The 21,978-nt window shown below is 42.4% G+C and overlaps 1 protein-coding gene across 1 annotated transcript in view; it reads left to right on the forward strand.

The window, feature by feature from the left end:
• Positions 1-21,978, forward strand: part of FHDC1 (FH2 domain containing 1) — a 42,269-nt gene that overhangs the window by 4,150 nt on the left and 16,141 nt on the right. Inside the window, 6 exon segments of the mRNA XM_049632292.1 lie at positions 2,318-2,540; positions 2,542-2,941; positions 12,013-12,074; positions 12,729-12,831; positions 18,590-18,675; positions 18,763-18,863. Of these exon segments, the coding sequence (XP_049488249.1) occupies positions 2,455-2,540; positions 2,542-2,941; positions 12,013-12,074; positions 12,729-12,831; positions 18,590-18,675; positions 18,763-18,863 (838 nt within the window). The 5' untranslated portion in view covers positions 2,318-2,454.

Here is a 21,978-nt window from a genome sequence, read left to right on the forward strand (position 1 = left end):
ATCTGTATATATACTTATGCAGCACTGAGTGAGTTATTGCTTTCTAGGATGGAGACTTTTTAAGGTGATCACCTATTCTTGAGTAATCTATAATCGAGTCAGCATATCTGCAGTTGGAGGTGAATTGGAGGATTAGCAGCTCTTCAATACATGAGATATTTTATGTACAGAAGTATTTGAAACTATGTAAGGATAAACTGCCAAGATTACCTGTACAGTCTTGAAAAAAGAAGAGTTCAAATGTAACTATAAACTGTAATTGACAATGAGTCATTTGCTTAAGGGGTGCCAACTATGAAAACAGCCTAGTTATGCCCCTAATGATAATTATGAAAACTCCTTTTAAAAGCCAGTTGCATCTCGAGTGAGCTGTAAGTTGGCTTGGGTAAATAATTTCAGTTTTACTTTCTAAAAAATTATCTAGTGATGATGGCTACACAACGCTTTGAAAGTGCTTAATGTCACTGATGTACACTTATAAATGGTTAAAACGGCATTTAAAAAAATCCAATTAGTAGCTGGCAGTGCCATCTTTTACCCACATATAGTTTTCAAAAGTTAAGTATTCAAATGTTTAATAAAAACATTTGTTCTTGTAAATTTAGAGATGATATATAACCACTGAGTATTGAAAAAGGACAAACCTAGCAACTTAGAAAGCAAAGAATGGGACTACTAAAGGTATTTTTCTAGCAGCCAGGAGTAACTTAGCATTTTATCTATTAAACCCAATACATATTTTGAAGAAAATGTGGGAAAGTAAAGAGAAATCATATGGACATATGATACTGGTTATTGTTAATACTAGCTAACTATGGTACCCAGGCATCTTGGTACATGTAGTAGCTCATTTATTCTTATGCAAACCGATGAAACAGTATATCTTTATATTATAGACAAGGATACTGAGCTGTAGATCAAATAACCTTGGGTTGCTCAGTCAAACAAATAGCAGAACCGAGATCTGAGGGGGAAAAAATCTATTCCGAACTCTCCACTCTTATTCCCAAGGCAATGCTGCCTCTTGTACATGGTTCTGTGTAAAGTATCTGAAAATATTTGAATTAGTGCTATCAGACAGATCACTCCTACGTAATCCAGTGTTGTTTGACCAATGTGTGTCTGTAAGTGTGAGCTCTGACAATGATGTTGTAAAAGGATAATTACACTCAGAAGGCCAGTCTAAAAAAGCCTTTCCCTGTGGCCCTTTATGACCTGGAGGAAACGGTCCTTTTTACATGCCCACATAGTCGGGGTGCTCACTTCATAAGGGTCCCTGCATCTTCAGTGAACCAGTCCTCATCTCTGAAGAAATGTAGTTGTTTTGACCTCTGTTTTCATATCAGGTCCATAACAACTCAATACCAAAAGCAAACATTTAAAGGTCAATAAAAACACAAGCTACTAAAATTAGTCAGTGACTGTGGATAAGGGGTAGACATGGCAGGTATGATACGGACAGCATATCCTCGTGTGTATATGTCTTCTTTGCTAATAATGTCACAGAAGAAGCAGAAGAGGTTGGCCAGAAGTTCTGATTGTTTCCTAAGAGTGGCTTAATTAGAATCTGAAATGAGAACATTGGAAGCAATGGGAGAGGTCATGTAATGGATCCCAACCTCCTAATTTTACAAATGACAAAACTGAAGTCTAGTGAGGCGAAGTGATTTGTCTAAAATGTAAGCAGTGCCGCTTGATTTAGAGCCACAACCTTTAATCTTAACATTTAGTGGTTTTTTCCTCTATTTGTGGGGAAGCCCCATCACCAAGTGGAGCAGGGACTTGGTGGCCCCTGACTCCGGGGGAATGAGTTTGGTCACTATTTTATCATCTCCAGATGCCCTGCCTATTACATGCAAGGCAGAGTATGCCCTTTGACCAAGTGATTGGTAGGGGACATGTCCATACTGGTGAAAGGCAGGATCATACACTAATACCTAATGCTTCAGCCATTTGGGTAATTTCCCTAGGGGTTGGGTATCCATTGCCCAAAGAAAATGAGCCAGTTAGTGAACAAGTAGTTTATTCATAAAGTGACCAGTACTTGCTGAACCTATAGTGAGCAGGTTCCTAATAAATATGTCTTTGATTGATTAACGGAAGGTTTCCAAGTTGATTTGTTGCTTCTGCTTTGGCAGCATTTCCAGGAGGTAAAATTTGTTTGGTTCACATTTAGAAAAGTAGTAGTCTCTTTTAATGCTCTTTTGGATGATTGTAATACCCAGCCACTCGACGAGGACTGGCACTAGGCTCTGGAGGGAAGAGCTGGTATTCACATGTTTTCCTATACTGATTTAAAGTTGTTTTATCTTTGTAGGTTTGGAAGATGACACACAACACAGTTGCCTTTTTCTCTGGCAGCAGACTAGCGGGTGAAAAAGTATGACACAAGTTTGATGTTTGTGTCTGCTTCCCCAAGGTCAAGAAATTATCTCCTTAGAAGGCAACAGTACTATGCATGTTATGAATTGTGTCTCCTTGGTCAGCGATAAAGAAAATGGGAATGTCGCCTCGGCAGCTGGATTCATGATCGGGCAAACCCCCCCCCCCACCACCACCTCCACCCCCTCCACCTCCACCATGTCCATACTCAGGGGAGGGTTTTCTGCCCTCTCCCCCTCCTCCACCCCCTCCTCCACTCCCCGGGGTGCCTCCAGTCCCACCTCCCCCTCCAGGACTACCCCCGGCTTCTCACATGAACGGCTACAGCCACCTGGGTAAGAAAAAGCGGATGAGAAACTTTTTTTGGAAAACCATTCCGGAGGAGCAAGTTCGTGGCAAAACCAACATCTGGACTTTGGCGGCCAGGCAGCAGCATCACTACCAGATCGATACAAAGACCATCGAGGAGCTCTTTGGGCAGCAAGAAGACACCACCAAACCTTCCCTTTCTAGGAGAGGAAGAACTTTAAACTCATCCTTCAGAGACCCTAAGGAAGAGGTAAGAACGGATCCAGGAGGGATGATCCTCCGCATGCTGCATTGTTTTGTGTTTGGAACGCTGTGTACATTTCAGAACTTGCTAAATCACTCGCAAATACGATAATGCAAGCGAATGTGCTCTGGAAATGTAGAAAGGGCCTTATGCGATGAGCTTGAGCTGACTAGCAAAAAAGTGTAAGAAGCATGCATGCCACATCCTCCCAGACATCCCGGTGGAGTATGACCTCACGCCGAGAACATGCTATCTGGGGCCATCGTCCTTTGGCCTCTCAGCGCTGCCCTGTCTCCAACACATCTGCTGTGGTTTCCCCTGGTAGGGCAGTTCTGCTCAAGTCCATATTAGTAGTCTCTGTCGGAACAAAAACCGGAGTTCCTGAACTCAGTTAACTACGATTAACAGGAACTTTCTGAGACAAAATGCCTTTTGTTAAATACACCATTAACTACTCTACATCCTTAAGATTTTACCCCTATTGCAATAAAAACTATGCCTCTAGTTTTCCTTCCCTAAGTGTTGTGAGTTAGTCTTGAATTAAACTATGGCTCTGAATTCAACTATGGCCACTGTGGAATAGATATTTCCAGAAAGCTCAGTGCATAAAAGCTAGTTTTTAGATGGATTTTCTAGGAAGCATGTTTCCAGTGAACAATAAATGTCGTACTGAGAATAAAGCTAGCAGGTTATAAGAAGTTCACCGAAAGCACGGCTTCAGAACTATTGATTACCATACATATATATTATAGAAACTGAATTAAAAATTGCATTTGAAAGTATTATTTAGAAACAAAGTAAATTGAGAAACCTCCTCCACTTGCTAGCAGGAGTCATGAGGAAACCAGAGACTGAAAGGAAAGAATGTTGCCCACCGAAAAGAAAAAGGGGGGGAGGGGCAACAAATGTATTATTTCTATTTGTTTTATTTATTTATTTATTTATTTATTTATTTATTTAATGTTTGTTTACTTTTGAGAGAGAGTGTGAGAAGGGGAGGGACAGAGAAGGAGGGAGACACGGATTCGGAAGCAGGCTCCAGGCCTAGGACCTGAGCTCTCAGCACAAAGCCCGATGTGGGGTTTGAATCCATAAGCTAGCCATGAGATCATGACCCGAGCCGAAGTCGGACGCTTAACTGACTGAGCCCCCCAGGTGCCCCCAAATGTATGGTTTTTAAAATCTGTTCTACAGGAACAGAAGAAATAGGTCAAAGATGGAGTGGATCAGGTAAGAGAGTAGGCAGGGCTCTGGGATGGCGTCGCATCTCTCTGCATGATTGAATTCCTGAGTTGACAGTCTTGACCTCTTTTCTCTGTGTGTCTCAGGAGCGTATGAATTTCTTCTCTCCACGAATTCACTTGGGGGTCCTTGAACTTGGTGGTATGGTCATCTGTTGAAATAGCCAAGAGTCGATTAATTATAAAATGTGGAAATGCTGGGATTGGAATTAAGTGTGTAAAGTAAATTTGACAGGAAGTCTTCAGGACTGTCCCTAGCGCCCTCCCCTGCTGAGCATAGACTTTCCCTGCTCCTTCCCTTTATGTGAAGCCCTTTTATTTCTTAGCGTATCCTTTCAGTATTGGAAAGAGCAAGAAGTCACTTCCTTAGTACCCTGGCCTTTGCCCCAGCGTCCAGCAGAGACTTCTTATTGTACAGTGGGGCATTTCTCACCATTGTTTCCTAGTTCTCTTTACTGAATGTCAGTGACTGTGAAGGAGAGAGCGGGTGGGCACATGTGGAAGTGGAGCACATGTCTCAGGATACCACCTCTGACAGAAGGGGGTCTAGCTCACCAGGTTCCTGGGAAGGCACCTCCCAGGTTGGAATGGGTGGCATCCTTTATAAATTGGAGACCTTTATTTTGCCAAATGATGGTTTGAGGGGCTTCAAGGAACTTGCAGCTTTATGTCTGCAAACTCAAGAGGGGTTAAGAACCACTTAGGGAGGGAAATAGCAGGGAGTATGGCATCTTTTCTGAACTACAGCAGGAGCAGAAATGTCAATCTCTAGGCCGCATCTGAAATTCAGGAATAAAAAGGCTTTCCCCTCATCCCCCTCCACCCCTCACCCTAGATGCATTTTTACTTTTTTTTTTTTTTGCTTTCACTTAAAAAATAACTAAAATAATGATTATTGTTAAAATTATTTTTAATTGTGATAAAATACATATTACATTTACCATCTTAACCATTTAAAAATTTTTTTTAGTGTTTTATTTTTGAGAGAGAGAGAGAGAGAGTACAAGCAGGGGAGGGGCAGAGAGAGAGGCAGACACAGAATCCGAAGCAGGCTCCAGGCTCTGAGCTGTCAGCACAGAGCCCGGCGCGGGTCTTGAACCCATGAACCGTGAGATGATGACCTGAGCTGAAGTCGGACGCTTAACCGACTGAGCCACCCAGGCGCCCCCATCTTAACCGTTTTTAAACGGAATCATGTGGTATTTGTCTTTTGGTAACAGTTTATTTTGCATAATGTCCTTAAGGCTCCTCCATGTTCCAGTATGTGTCAGAATTTTAAGGCTGAATGATATTCCATTGTACGTAGATACCACGTTTTGATGGATCTGGTCCTCCATCGATGGCTATTTGGGTTGCTCCACCTTTTGGCTCTTGTGAATGTGCTGCTATGAACATGGGTGTGCAAGTATTTTCACTTTTAATACTTGTAGGTCCTAAGCTGAGAGTCGCTAGAAAGAAAAATTAAGTCACCATGACTGTGTAGTCATAAGATAATATAACTCTCCAACTCTTTAGTACTCAGATAGGATAAGTAGTTAGGTAGAGGGATTTAAGTGTATTAGGTAATACTGTCATACAACAGAGGGTTATCCAGAATTATTTTCAATTTTTCATGCTATCTCCAACATGGCTAGAAGTATATATACTTTTTAAAATTTTCAGTAAAAGACTACAGTACATGCTATTTTCTTCCCCCATTAGATTTTCTTCTAAAGAAATTACAACTCAGCAGTTATAGTTTCCACAAGGCCCGATAATAAATCTTCCGATTTACTTGGTAGTAAGTGGAGCCCAGGGTTAAACGTAATAGTTGTCACCACCTGTCTGTGTGGAATGGACAATACCCTGAACAGCAGGCTTGGCAGAGGGACCCATCCTGAGCCTGGAAACATGGCATCCCAACCTGCCACTACACAGGCCATAATTCTGGAGGTTCAGACATGCCAGAGATCAGATAACGTCCCCTTGAAATATGTGAAATAACCTCCTACAGAAGTGGCCTGCCATTATGTGGTTGACTGCTACTTCAAAGGGCGCATAAAGCATTACAAATAAGTTCCATTACACTCCAAAGAAAGAAGTTGCTAGAAGATAAGGAAGAGCTGGGTTCAGGAATGGCCGGATTTAGGAAGAACAACACTCAAAATAGTAAATGAAAACATTTAGTACGTGGAGGAGGAGGTTATGAAATATTGCTATCCTTGTATCTCTGTTACCTATAAATTAACTTCAGGAAGCTACAAATGTTAGAGTAATAATTAAAGTATAATCAAGTAATTAGAAATAACAAAAATATATTACTGGAGATAATAATAACAAGAGTCAGCTCAAGCTCCACCTTCTTTTTGGAGTTCACTGACCTCTTCCCTGAGGTGTTCCCTGTCCATCTGTTACTGTGGCTCCCCAGCCCCCTCAGAGTCTCACTCACACTGGTTAGTTGGGTCTGTACCTGCCTCCCTCTAGAATATGAAATGCTCTTAAGGGAAGGGACCGTCTTGGCCAAGTGGTATCTTCCAAAGGAAACTAAAGGTAACTGAGCTGGCAGAACTGAACCAAGGATGCAAAGGGAGTATTTGCCCATATGATACATCAGAATTGGGACTGACAAAGAAAACACAAGATGAATGAAGCCCGAGGATGTAATACAGTGACTACAGTTGATAACATTGTGTTGTATAACTGAAATTTGCTAAGAGAGTGGAACTTAAATGCCTTTCTCCAAAGAAGAGAAAAAAGAGATAAATATGGGAGGTGATAGATGGGGGAGTCCTTCTACCATGTTTACATATATCATTATAAGCATGATGCACGCTTTAAATATCTTACAATTTTATTTGTCAAGTATACGTCAATAAAGTGAAATAAAAAAAAGAAAAGATACAAATGTTGGAACACAATATGATGTCTGTAGTAATATTTACATTAAAAAAAATTTTTTTATGTTTATTTTTAAGAGAGAGAGAGGGAGGGAGGGAGGGAGGGAGGGAGGGACAGACAGAGAAAGAGGGAGACACAGAATCCGAAGCATGCTCCAGGCTCTGAGCTGTCAGCACAGAGCCCGATGCGGGGCTTGAACTCATGAACCGTAGATCATGACTTGAGCTGAAGTTGGACGCTTAACCTGACCGATTCACCCAGGTGCCCCTGAATTAATCTTTACACTTAACATTAATTAATAATACTATGTAAGAAATAACTGAAATCACTTACTAGAAAAAGAGAAAGAGGAAGAGAGGATGGAAGGAAGATTGCTTTTTCTAAGTTTCTGAGAAGAAATATCTTATTCTCTCACACTCATTCAGGTTATCAGTTATTTCTCAATTTTTGTTATAATCCCAGTAAGTTCTAGAATTCTGGGACATGCTCAATCCAGAACTACAGAACTAGATGAGTATTTGAAATACATTTGAAAGAAGAAAAAAAAAAAAAACCTAGGTTTTTATATTTTTCCCCAAACCTGGGCTGGAAAAGTACACATAAAAAACCTCAGAAACCAAAAGCTACATCTGTAGAAGATACAGGAAGATTTTTAAAATTTTGCTTTTCAGAATTTGACATGGCATTGAAATAAACACCATTTAGTGGTACTTAAAGTAGTCAAGGAAGCCCTCTTGGACATATTGAAACAAAAGTGGCTTAAAAATTTCTTCTTCCACCTTGAAGATATTATGTTAAGTGAAATAAACCATTCACAAAAGGACAAATGCTGTATGATTCTACTTAATGTAAAGTACCCAGAATGGTCCAATTTATAGAGACAGCAAATAGAAGGGTGGTTGCCAGAGGCTGAAGGAAGGAGGAAATGGGGAGTTAGGATTTAATGGGTACAGAGTTGCAATTTTGCAAGATGGGAAGAGTTCTGTGGATGTGGTGGTGATGGGTGCACAACAGTGTGAAGGCAGTTGATGATACTGACCGTTTAAAAATGGTTAAGATGGGGGCCTCCAGGCTGGTTCATTCAGTAGAGCCTGCAACTCTTAATCTCGGGGTTGTGAATTTGAGCCCCATGTTGGGTGTAGAGATTACTTGAAAAAAAAATGGTTAAGATGGTAAATGTTACGTGTATTTTACCACAACTAAAAACGAAAAGCTATTTCTTCTCTTTAAAGAACAGGGGAGGCAGATTTTGTAGTAGTTGGTAGTAGGTAAAAGTACAAGAATTGTAGAGGGGTGGGGGGCGCCTTGATTAAGCATCCTGACACTTGATTTGGCCTCAGGTCATGATCTCATGGTTCGTGAGTTCGAGCCCCATGTTGGGCTCTGCGCGGACAGCACTGAGCCTGCTTGGGATTCTCTTTGTCTCCCTCTGTCTTTGCCCCTCCCCTGTGCATGGGATCTCTCTCTCTCTCTCTCTGTCTCCCTCCCTCCCTGCCTCTAAATAAACAAAAAAAATAATTGTGGGAGGAGGTAGGAGCACTTATCTGGAGGTTTGCACGAGAGGAGCGGTACCGCCAATCACACCCTTTACTGAGTGCTGCATACAGTCTCAGTGCCTCAGGGTGGCGGAGCCCCCCGGGCCACCCTGGCAGTCTGTGGGGAGCCTGTTCCCCTAGCAGGGCCACTTCACATCCTGGTGGGAAGTCCTCGGGGTGGCACGAGGTGAGCCCCTTGTTCACCAGGGCTGGCTTAACTCTTGAGTGCGCCTTTCATGGGAAAGCCCCTGAGCTCTACAGTACGCTGGCTGCACCTGCTAAGACAGGCCCTGACTTCTGTCCAGGTCCTGCGTCCGTGTCCTGCAGTGTTCAGAAAAGTAGATTACCTTCAACTGGAACTGGTAGGCCGGGAGGGAATCCTTGTTCCTGAGGCTGTCTGTCTCAGCCTGTGCAGCCAGCAAGTCCACTGCTCTGGATGCTTCCAAAACACCACCCGGTCCCACACGCATGGGGTTCCTGAATTGCCCAGCTCTGAGGCGGCAAGCCTTTGGGAAGTAAGATAAGCTAATTTACAGGTGAAATGATAATCTGCTTTAAAGCACTTTAAAGCACTTTAACAGACACTTTTATAACACTCCTTTAGAAGGATCGGATATGATAACCTGTGAGAGAGAGCCAGATTGTGCACTAGGCAAATCTGAGGATGCCAGGAGAGAATGGGACTGTCCCTGGAAGGCAGCCAGTTGTCTCATTTTCCTGTCGTTTTCCCTGGAAGGTGCTCTGTGATGGCCAGCCCAGGTTTTTCTTAGGACTGTTGCTGAATTGTCTTAAATTAGCGACCAGTTTCAGAAGGTTTGCTTCAAGAGGTGGAGACAGTCGCTGCCCCAGGCTGTGGCTGCTCTGTGTCAAGTATGACAGCAGCTCCTGGAGGCTGTGTCAGCTGTGAGAACACGATTTCTCTCCATCATCCCACACAGACAGCTCTGGAGTCTCCAGGGAACCTGGCCAGGCCCTGTGGATGGCTTTCTATAGATCTGCCCCCATTCCTGGAGGAACATCCCAATGTGGATACCCGCCCGAGGCTGTGGGGGAACATTGCCACTTCTCTAATATTCCTGTATCCTCAGCAGTGTTAAAACTCACAGGAACTAGAGAGAAAAGGAACCAGAGAGACCCAGGCTAGCATTTCAGTTCTCGTGTTGCTTTGGGGAAAGTATAAAAAATGACATCTCTGAGGCTCGGTTTCCTTATTTGTCAGATAGGAACAATAAGAGTAATTTCTCTGTCACTTCCAGCAGCAGTAGCTGTGAATCCGTCAAGGGCACAGAGCATCAGAAGGTTAAGGGTGGAGATTGGAGTTGGGGGCAAGAAGTGTGTGCTGAGGAAGTTCTTTGGAAATGTCTGTCACTGTATCAGTATACATGTTCTTACTTGTGGCTTTTTAATTTATGAATTATAATAAGACATAGTTTTCTGTCTTACTGAATTTAGATTCCTCTGTCTGGTGTGGGCTTTCCTCATTAAAGGGTGTTAAGGTTGACAGGTTTTATTCTCTCCCTCTCTTCCCCCCTCTTCTCCCCTACCTTCACACTCAACTTGAACTATAGTCCTTGGGTAGGAGTCCAATAAGGAGCCTGTCCTGATTGCTTGGGAGTTTATTTTATGGCTGGCAGGTGATTGCGTGAACATAAAGTAAACCCCTAGGATAGTAAATAATGTGATTGTTTAAGATTAGTCTTCAAAAGGAGGCAGCCATACTCTTGTAAAAATTTAACCTTATAGCCAGGAAGTGCCATTAAATTGGGTTAACAGTTCTTGCTGCTGCTTATAAACTTAGAAGCAGGCCCAGAGACCAGGAATTTAATCTGAAACCTGATTCTCTTTTGTTCACAATGAATCACATACATTTGGAAAGGGAGAGAATTATAACAACATTCCTGTTTTAGCTAGTCTCCCTTTACCAAAAACCAGATGAAAAAAATTGCAGCAGTTTTAAGGCTATCTTGCCTCCACGCCTCTTGTATATTTGCTGCCAGAGAAAGAAAAACTTCTGTTTATAATAACAACATCCACCCCACTGTCCAAAAAAGGTTCTGTCTAATTTCTAGTCTGATAAGACCCTGCCCAATTATTGATTTTGGACAGCTAAAACCTATTGCAGCCAAAATCTGGGTTTTGACAGTACATTAGAATAGCACCGTATTTCATTAACTCAAAGACGCCATACATTGTAAGATACCTCCTGATTTCAGAGATGTTAACATGGATCTTAGACTTGGTGAAAGACAGCACAAGAATTTTCCTTTATAAATTTTGAGTAAGTAAAATTTAGAAGACTTTCTTACCTCCTCCTGAAAGGGCTATTGGACATATATATTCTTTTACAATGAAAAGAAATTTTTCTTTTTGAAAAAAAATTAATTTTATTACATTTCTGAAAATAACAGTATTGGTCCTTCTATATCCCTAAATCAGGGTTGGGACTCTGCAATATCTTCAGTTATTTTTTACTTTCTTAGTTTAAATTTCATATGATCTTGCTATGCTAAGACACCTGTTTTTCAAATTTGGGCTTTTATTATTTTTTTCTCTTTCTTTTTTTTAAAATATAATTTATTGTCAAGTTAGCTAACATACAATGCATACAGTGTGCTCTTGTCAAATTTGGGCTTTTAAATGCAGGCTGTTAGTTATTCTAAGAGGAAATTGCTAAATTAAAAAAATTTTAATATACATTATTCATTAAAAGTCATGTAAGAGGGGCACCTGGGTGGTTTAGTCGATTGAGCATCTGAATTCAGCTCAGATCATGATATCACTGCTTGTGGGTTCGAGCCCCATGTTGGGCTCTGGGCTGACAGCTCAGAGCCTGGAGCCTGCTTCATATTCTGTATCTCCCTTTCTCTCTCCCCATCCCCTACTCTCTCTCTCTCTCTCTCTCTCTCTCTCTCTCTCAAAAATAAGTAAACATTTTAAAACTTTTAAAAAACGTTATATAAGATTAAAATAGATATGTATGGGGCGCCTGGGGTGGCTCAGTTGGTTGGGCGACCAACTTCAGCTCAGGTCACGATCTCATGGTCTTTGGGTTGGAGCCCCATGTCAGGCTCTGTACTGACAGCTCAGAGCCTGGAGCCTGCTTCAGATTCTGTGTCTCCCTCTCTCTCTTCTCCCCACCTTGTGTTCTATCAAAAATAAACAAACATTAAAAAAATTAAAAATAAAATAGGTATGTATAGTTATTATAGTCAAGGAAATATATCATTGCAGAAAATTTGGAGAGATGATAATATTTTAATGTTTGCAAAGCTGCATTAGGTATATCGATTAATCACCAGATTTACATATTGGAAGTTATTCTCTTATAAATTAGTGTCGTATTTTGATAGGTTTTAATTCTCTCCTTTCCTCCAACTCTTTTTATTTGTACTTTACTAGTCTTACGTGTGTCTATTTTTTTCAGATTACTATCTTGGATGCAAAACGGAGCATGAACATTGGGATATTTCTTAAGCAATTTAAGAAGTAAGGTTTTTGCACATATTTGCAACTTTAGTCTCATCCACACTGTCAGCATCAGTCTGGGTGTGGCTGAGCTGAAATTCAGCTTCTAATAAAAGCAAAAGTCATTCCTCATACTTGTATATCCTTGTTAGATACATGGTGTGATGAGTACCCAAGTGTCTGTCATTCTCTGCTGTTTTCCTGCATGAAAACAGAACCTAGTGGCTTGAAGTACAGGGAGAGTTGCCTAGGGGTGTCTGTTCAAGCCTGTCATGTCAGGGAATTTATAAATTCATCTGTAGTGTTGCCCCTTGAGTGGAAGTTGGACTGGTGAGTCAACAGTGGTTAAATGCCAGTGTTCTAAAGTGGAAAGGAAAGGCTCGCCAGGTTTCCATGTGACCAAAGGGGATTGCTTTTCTTCACCCAGAGAAGACCCCCAGTGGTTGCTGCCTTTCTGGGATGCCCAAGGATGGGCTTCTGGGTGAAGAGCGTGTCAACATCCCTGCTCTCCCTGGCAGTGGGGCTCTTGTGATCACTGACACAGCATGTCCCTCAGACTGGGAAGAAGGTGGGATGGCAGGAGGGTGGAGGTGATTTGTTTTAATTTCCACTGGCTTGTGTTTCTTTGGCACTTCAGCACATGTGAAATGGAATCTGATTAATTGTCTTTTCAAGGTCTCCTCAGTCCATCGTAGAAGATATTCATCAAGGGAAGAGTGAACATTATGGATCAGAGACACTGCGAGAATTTCTTAAGCTTTTGCCAGAGTCAGAGGAGGTAAGGAATTTGGCACATGAATTTTAGATGTTAGGAGTGATGATAAAACCTTAACATTTTTCAGAGTGTCAAAACTCACATGGGAAGGGGACTCTGCTACTCGGAGCCAGAGTTTTCTCACCTAAAAGTAAAAAGTCACCTAAGAGAGGGAGTGTAAGTTGTGGAGTTAGGGAATCTAGGTTTAAACTGGAGCTGTACCCTTGCAAGTTTCCTAACTCCAGTGAACTCAGTTTCCACACCTATGCAGAGAGGATGATGGTGCTTGCCTCGCTGGATTGTCACGATGCTGATAGCCTAGCTATGCGCTGGATGTGGTACTCGGCATGTGGGACCTGAATATGAACTTTGGTTTCCTTTTCCATCTTCCAGTGATGGTTTTTGCCTAGGCTGTACCCAGGTTATTTTATAAATACATACACTTTTTAAACAAAAAAGTAAAACGAAACCGCTTTGGGATGGATATGCTCTAAAATTTTGGAGAGGTAGGTAAACTGTTAATAAATGTCTAATTGACTAAAAGGTGAAAATTGCTGTGATAGCAATATAGTACTACAATATAAAGTTATTGATCTTTTTTTTGGACTGAATTAACTGTTGAATGGTTAGGAGCTTGATAGAAAAAAACAGTTTATAACATTGTCATGGTGCCGATTATTTTTGAAGAAGGGGACCCTGAAAAACTTCAGTAAGAAATTACATGAATACATATGCTTGTAAACATTTGAATAATACAGAATCTTAAAGTAAAAAGTGTAAGTTATCCTTTCTACACATACCACTGCTTCCTCCTCCCGCATCCCTCTCTTCTTCCCAGACATAATTTATGGAATTCGACTTTAGTGCCATTGATAACAAGAGAAGTATATATCTGTAATTTTTCTTTTATATCGATCAATGATAAACTCACAATGCCAACTTGAGGGTCTTACGAGGTAACTGGATATTCTAGGTGTATTTGGTAACCTGAACCTCTCTTTCTATGTCACGTTTTCTGTTTGCAAATTAAGTGTAATTTATCTAAGCTAAGATTAATTAACAGCATTTATTAATGTTAGTGGAGGGTCTTAAAGTCCTGAAGGGAAGGTACATTAAATCATAATTTACCCTGGGTCTTATATGCTAAACAGTCCTTAGTCTTTTTCTTTTTCTTTTTCTCTTTTTTTAATGTAAAGAATGAGAGTCCCAAAAACCTTTAATGAGGATGGATAGGATTTAATTGATTTGAATTTTAAAAGGATTGAGTTGTTCTCAAAATCTTACTCCTGCTTGGGCTTTTTTCGTGCCTCCTCCTTAGGGCTGTTCTGGTTCCCACTCCTAACTGACCTCATCGTTTATTTAAGTGAGGATCAGATTTGATAGTACATGTGAATATGCTCTAAAAAACTCTGAGTTTCTAACTAAATGGAGGTTAGGCATGGGGGAGACTGCCAGCTTTGTGCCATGAAGAGCTGGCAGATTAAGTACAGTTTTCTTAATGTCTTCATTTCTAATTTTAAATTCAGAGGTGATTAGAGAATGCAAAGGCTGTGGAAGACTCTGGGATTTTTCAGAGAAGCAGCTTAGCTGTCAAACCTCTCGTGTTTAAAAGAACCCTGCTTTTTGAGTTGTGTGTGGGATATAATTCAAATGTGTGGTGGGGGGGATGTTAAGGGCAAGATGACGAAAACCCACCCAGGCACTGCCCTGAGTCCTGAGGCTTTCACTCACCCCCAGACAATTAGCTGACCCCGGAGACAGTGTCCTGCTGGGATGAAACACCTCCCTGGGATCCTGACAGGCGTCCCAGCCACTGAGCCAGGCTGCAGCTGCTGCTCCCTCCTCTGCAGGGTCATCCTCAGTCTGAATATCCGACAAGCTTGGTCACACTCCTTCTTGTTTACATTACTGACTCTTGGCTTCAGTTCACCACACCCTCCACACTCAACTGGGAGCTTCCTTCAGCAGGAACACCCTGACAGTCCCCCGGGCATCTTGGCGCCCCTCCCTAACCCACTCTGGGGCTCTGCACTGGCCTGGCCAGGGGAGTCTTAGGGAAAGCCGAAGCCACCTCATGACCAGTGCCCCCTGCAAGGCCTTGTTGTGAGTACTGCATGGCCTCTGGCACCACCCGGACCAGGGCCGACCCCAGAGTCTTGGTGGAGGGTGGAGGATGGGGATGAGGCCAAGAGGGAGTCAGTGCCAAGTGAGAGAGGTTTAGGAATGTGGCAGAAATATGTTAATAAATGCACAAGTGTCTGCGTAACTGCATGTTGCTAAGTCTGTGGTGTAACGTTCTGTGCTCGTTTTTTGCACAAGAAGGGACTAAACATTTATTGAGTGTCCCCATGTTCCAGGCACTGGGCAGGGCAAAATCCAGTCGAGCGAGATAATGTGCTCAAGTGCGTCCATAGCCCAGTGCCTGGCACATAGAAAGTCACTAAACCATAGCTGGGATTATTTAGTGTGTCTCTTTCATTTAATTCTTCTAGCAACATTGTAAGATACTCCTCATTTTACAGAGGGGAAACTGAGGCTCACACAAGTTAGCCAGAGCCCATCTAGTGGCACATAGTTGATAAGCCGTTGAGGAAGGTGGATTTGTGCGTGATTTGAGCCCACAACAGTTCCTTCTGCTGCGCTCCACTGCCTCCCTTTGAGGAAGGAAGGGCAAAGGTTCTCAAGACCCCGCCTTGCACCGCACTGGCTTCCCAGCCTTTTCATCGCCCCTACTTTCACAGAGGACCAGTGTGAGTGTCACTTGAATGATACCGTAATCTTATCAGCATGTTGAAAATACGAGCGGAAACAGCCCTTTTCTGTCCCGCATTCTCAGCTGACAAGCCAGCAGAAGGTTAATTTGTTTTCAGGATCTCTCTGCCCTTCACCACAAATCTTTTATCTGGCGTTGTTTGTTCATCTCGCCTTAAACTCGTAGTTGAAACTTGCAGAGGAAGAGGGTAGACCCAGAAATAAAAGCAGTGGGAGTGGGTTCTTTGTCCTGAAAAGTATTCCTGTGCCCAGAGAGGGGACAGGGAAGAGGCTTGTGTAGGAGCCGGGAGGACGGTGGAAGGGAGCCCTGACCCAGCCTGCAAGCCCTTCCCTGTGTTGGGGCTGGTGCCCCGTCCCTGCATCACTGTCAAGGATAAAGGGCGGGAAGGTGGTAGAGATTTTCTGTTCTCTCTGGCATCAGGTTGGTTGCGTCCTTTGACATTTTCATCACTTCATCCCTACCTTCTTTGCTGACTCTGCCCCTGGGAGGGGAATGACAGGGGGGAAGCCCCAAGGTCTTCTGTTGGGTGAGTTTGTTGGTGGGAAATCTTGCTATTTCAAGGCCATGTGAGTGGAATTAGATGGGATGAAGGAGGTCTGCCCTTTGGAATGTGTGAGTCTTAAGGAGCATGCTGTTTGCTATTAGGACAGAAACCGGGCACAGCCAGGTCATAATGAGAGTCACTTGGCTCAGCCAACAAAATTATGCCTAACAATGTTTGATAAATGCTGTTTGATGATGACGAGAATGCACAATAATTATAGGGTTTGTTCACCTCTCTTTTACCTCCCTACCACTGCGAAGGTACGATAATCCCTCTTAATGAACATAAGGCTCATTTTGAAATGGAACTAAGAACTGTATACATGGCACTTAAATTCAGGACTATCTTTCCATCACCATTCTCTTGAAATCCATAAACATTTTTTTAGCTCTTTATACAAGTGAAGGAGATTAATCATTGTTCAGTTAGAGTTGAGCACATGTTTAATAGAAATATCTACCAAGTTGATTTAGCATGACCTATTCCTATGTTTTAGACAGAAAATTGTGCTGTTTTCAGAAGCTTTGCACATGCTGCATAGATGGTCTTACAAAAGGTACAACCTCAATCTGCCCCTGCCCATATATAGTGAACTACCAAACTCTAGTTCACAAGGGATCAGGATTCATCCTGTGGCTTTCTCGGTTCAGCCAGGCACTGGTTTGGGTTTAGCTAAACCAGAAATTCCGTCTGCCCTTAAACTGAGTATGGCTAAAAATGGTAAATTCACTTTGGGGCCCTAAAGGTAGGGGAAATAATGCAGTTTGATAAATGGCTATTTTCTGCCCGTTGGGGAAAAAAAACCCAAAACCAAAAACACCACAGTCTTAACCACCAGTGAGTCTGCACTATTACGTTTTGAATTTTCAGGTAGTTGATGTAGCTACTTCAGCTTGTGGATCTTTGCAGATTTTCCCTCCCCTGTGTTTTGGAACTGTCGTTTCCTATTTTCCAAGAGACAGAGACATCATGTTATTTTTATGGGACCCCCCCATAACCCAGGGGATGGAAGAGAGTAGTAAGCTTTATAAAGAGTCCTGAGAGATGGTAGGTGCTTATTGGCAACAGTTAGCTGCAGAGATAGGCCGTCTACTTAAAAGTAGTCCCAAGGTTCTACTTACCGTAAAGTATTTTTGTTGGAAGATGCTATACTACTACAGGGGACGTAAAAGAGTTTCTTCCACTGGGTGGGTCCCGTTTTCTATGTGAGGAAGGCATTGACTTGCTCTGATGCAGTTTGAGAACTCTCTCTTTGCTTCCATCCCCACCTGCTAGCTGTTTGGCTATGTTCCCATGTCAGAACTCTTTTGTTTTTCTTTGCTATGGTTGAAGGAATAACTTTTAGTTGAGTTTAATGTTTTACAAGAGTAATGCATGTTCATTGTAGACGTGAGAAAATAAAAATGAGCAGCAGAAGAAAACAATAGTCGCCTTAATCCTATCACCCGTGTAAGTGGCCCTTTTTAGTCTTTTGCCTGTGTATAAGGTGTGTACATGGAGGGGGGGGGGCATAGTGGACGCTTTTTAAAAAATTTATAGAAATGGGATCTGACTGTATATATTGTTTTATTACTTGATTTTTTTCATAGGGGGAAGTCTTGACCTTGACCTCAGCTGCTTAAGCCATTTTCCTTTTTACCTTCCTTCTGGAGAGCCAGAGTGTAGTGGCCTCAGCACACAGTATCCCCTTCCTATAAAGTTACTCTTGTGGAGGGGGACTTGGGCCACAGCAAGGTCGGTTAGCACTTACCCAGTCAGAATATTTTATATCCAGAATACCCAAAATATTAAGATTTTTTCATTAAGAACTTAGAGGACCAGGGGCGCCTGGGTGGCTCAGTCGGTTAAGCGTCCAACTTTAGCTCAGGTCACGATCTCGCGGTCCGCGAGTTCAAGCCCCGCGTCGGGCTCTGGGCTGATGGCTCAGAGCCTGGAGCTTGCTTCCGATTCTTTGTCTCCCTCTCTCTCTGCCCCTCCCCCGTTCATGCTGTGTCTCTCTCTGTCTCAAAAATAAATAAACGTTAAAAAAAAAATTTTAAAAACAAACAAAAAAAGAACTTAGAGGACCATGTTATAATGGTAACCCAGTCTTTTCTGTCTTCTCCCAGTGATCTCCCTTCCAGATTATAACTTTACAGAAAATTTTCATCCTTAGATCTGACCCTTTAGTAACCTCCCTGAGGATTCCTGTGGCTCCGGTTCTGTGGTTTGATCGGGATTGTTTATACCCACAAACGTGACACAACTCTTCTCTTTCTGATTTGTTTGGTTTATCTTCTTTCAAAAAACAACATAGTAAATGTGGTGATTGCCTTTTCTGTCTTTTCTTGGACCTACATTTTTGATTTGAATTGAGCACTGAAGTCTCATTTTCTTAAAGGAATTTTAAGACGAAATTTAAAATAATGTTACCTTTTAATCATAAGTTATTTTTTTGTCTGCCTTCTTTTCCATTTGTCTTTTAGATAAAGAAATTAAAAACATTTAGTGGAGATGTGTCCAAGCTGTCGCTGGCAGATTCCTTTCTGCACTACTTGATTCAGGTGCCAAAGTAAGGATAATCCATCACTCTTCTTTTCAGAGTAAGGTTTTTAAATTAATGACATAAAATTCTACAGTTTTACTTTTTATTTTTCAGCTATTCACTTCGGATTGAAGCCATGGTGCTAAAGAAGGAATTTTTACCTTCTTGTTCTTCTCTATACACAGACATAACAATTCTAAGAACTGCTACAAAAGGTAAGTGAATGCGTGATGCTTCGTGTAATTTGTTTTTATTAATTTTGGTAGCAGTTTATTTTATTTTAATATTTATTCTTTTCTTACTCGTTTTTGAGAGACCGAGGGAGACAGAGTGCGAGTGGGGGAGGGGCAGAGATAGAGGGAGACACAGAATCCGAAGCAGGCTTCAGGCTCTGAGCTGCCAGCACAGAGTCCAATGCAGGGCTCGAACTCACAAACCGTGAGATCATGACCTGAGCTGAAGTCGGATGCTTAACCGATTGAGCCACCCAGGCACCCCAAATATTTATTCTTTTTAGTAAGCATTCTTCTCTTAATTTTTACAAATTCATTTACTTTTTTAATTCCAGTGTGCTTAATGTACAGTATGATCTTAGTTTCAGGTGTGCAATGTAGTGTTCAACAATTCTATACATCACTCGGTGTTCATCATGACAAGTGCACTCCATAATCCCTATCACCTCTTCCTCCCATCCCCCCACCTACCTCCCCTCTGGTAAACACCAGTTTGTTCTCTGTAATTAAGTCTGTTTTCTTGTTTGTCTCTTTTTCTCTGTTTTTGTTTCTTCCATTCCACATATGAGTGAAATCATGTGGTATTTGTCTTTCTCTGACTTATTTCACTTAGCATTATATCCTCTAGATCCATGCATATTGTTGCCAACGACAAGATTTCATTGTTTTTTATAGTTGACTAATGTTCCATTGTATATTATATATATATACACCATGTTTTCTTTATCCGTTCATCAGTCAGTGGACACTTGGGTTGCTTGCATATCTTGGCTATCGTAAATAATGCTGCTATAAACATAGGGGTGCATGTATCCCTTTGAATTAGTGTTTTCATATATTTGGGGTAAATACCCAGTAGTGGAATTACCAGATCATATGGTAATTCTGTTTTTCAGTTTTTGAGGAACCTCTGTACTGTTTCCCACAGTGGCTGCACCAGCTTGGTATTAGCCTTTTTTTTTTTTTTATCTTAAAAAAATTTTTTTTAATGTTTATTTCTTTTTGGGAGACAGAGTGCAAGCGGGGTGGGGCGGAGGGGGGAGGCAGAGAGAGAGGGAGTCACAGAATCTGAAGCAGGCTCCAGGCTCTGAGCTGTCAGCACAGAGACTGACACAGGGCTCGAACCCACGAAGCGCGGGATTGTGACCTGAGTGGAAGTCGGACGCTTAACCGACTGACCCACCCAGGAGTCCCGGTATAAGCTTATTTTTAAAAACTATTCAATTGATGGGGCGCCTGGGTGGCTCAGTCGGTTAAGCGTCCGACTTCAGCTCAGGTCACGATCTTGCAGTCCGTGAGTTCGAGCCCCGCGTCGGGCTCTGGGCTGATGGCTCGGAGCCTGGAGCCTGCTTCCGATTCTGTGTCTCCCTCTCTCTCTGCCCCTCCCCTGTTCATGCTCTGTCTCTCTCTGTCTCAAAAATAAATAAAACGGTGAAAAAATAAATAAAAATTAAAAAAATAAATAAATAAAAACTATTCAATTGAAATTAGAAGTGCAAGCGCCTAGGGGCGCCTGGGTGGCGCAGTCGGTTAAGCGTCCGACTTCAGCCAGGTCACGATCTCGCGGTCCGTGAGTTCGAGCCCCGCGTCAGGCTCCGGGCTGATGGCTCGGAGCCTGGAGCCTGTTTCCGATTCTGTGTCTCCCTCTCTCTCTGCCCCTCCCCCGTTCATGCTCTGTCTCTCTCTGTCCCAAAAATAAATAAAAAACGTTGTTCCTAAGTATTTAATTGATTAATTAGTCAATTAATTAGGCCTGGGCGCCTAGGCCAGCTGCATTTTTCCTCCCCCACTCTGGCCCTACCTGGGATGACAATTAAGGTTTATTTCCATTTACTTTCCTTCCTAAGTAATTAATTGATTAATTAGTCAATTAATTAGCCAATTAATCCATCAGTGAGCATATTATCCTCCTGTAGAAGAAGGTTTCTTTCATCCCAAGCTTCAGAGTAAGCCTTGCTGCTTGCAGCTTGCTCTTCTTCCTCTCCCAGGTCAGCTTTCTCTGACTATGCAGTGTGTAGTGTCTGCTTGTGGGTGCTGACTCCTGCTCAAAGCCTGGGCGCCTAGGCCAGCTGCATTTTTCCTCCCCCACTCTGGCCCCTGGTGTCCAGGACCTGCTTTGCCGGAAGCATACCTCCTTGCCTCCTGACTCCTCCTGGGCATCTCCAGCATGACTCTTCTACAGGTTCCTGATAGTTCTGCCCCCTGTTTCCTCTCCCACCTGCTTCCCCTCAAGACTCTAACACCTGGTGGGCTATTTACATTTGAGAGCAGCCAATGGGTTATGTCTGTTTCTTTGAATAGCTTGCTTACGCAGCTTGGATAGACTCCTGAGAGCTGCTCTGCTGTCTCACTCCACAGTGATGAGGTTTGGCCTTCTGGCATTTCTGGCGCTGAGCAGGCAGGCCTCGCATGTGTGTGGGCACTCCTCATCTCCAAGGCAGAGTCCCTAGTGCTCCCTACCCCTCACATTTTCCAGGGTTTTCAGGGCCAGCCTGATTCCCTCTTGGTTGTTTTCTAGATTTCTAGTTATCAGTTAAGAGTAGAACTGTTGATTCCTATTTGATTTTCCTGTTTAGTTGCTCTGGTCTGTGTTGAGATAAAATGTTTCTCTTCAGTCCATCCTATTCATTTTAGAGAGGAGACTAAGAATTAAGGACGATTTTTCTTCTTTCAGTAGAGAGGCCTTTTAGAATTTTTTTCCTGGGGGCGCCTGGGGAGCTCAGTCAGTTAAGCATCCAACTCGGTTCAGGTCATGATCTTTGCCGTTCGTGGGTTTGAGCCCTGCATTGGACTCTGTGCTGACAGATCAGAGCCTGGAGCACATATCATACTCTGTGTTTCCCTCTCTCTTTGCCCCTCCCCCACTTGCACTCTGCCTCTCTCTCTCCTTCAAAAATAAATAAACATTAAAAAAAATTTTTTTTTAATTTTTTCCTGTACACCAAGGCTATCGCAGCAATGTTGGAAGAGTTGTTCTTCCTCTTCAAATCGAGTTGGAGGAATAGTTTTCATAATGAGCAAGGCAAATTTGTGGGCACGGTGGAAACGTTTCTTATCTGGTTAACCTTGAAATACTGGCCTTCTTAGATAACATAAT

The sequence above is a fragment of the Panthera uncia genome, chromosome B1 (genome assembly GCF_023721935.1).
Source record: "Panthera uncia isolate 11264 chromosome B1, Puncia_PCG_1.0, whole genome shotgun sequence".
Lineage (NCBI taxonomy): Eukaryota > Metazoa > Chordata > Mammalia > Carnivora > Felidae > Panthera > Panthera uncia.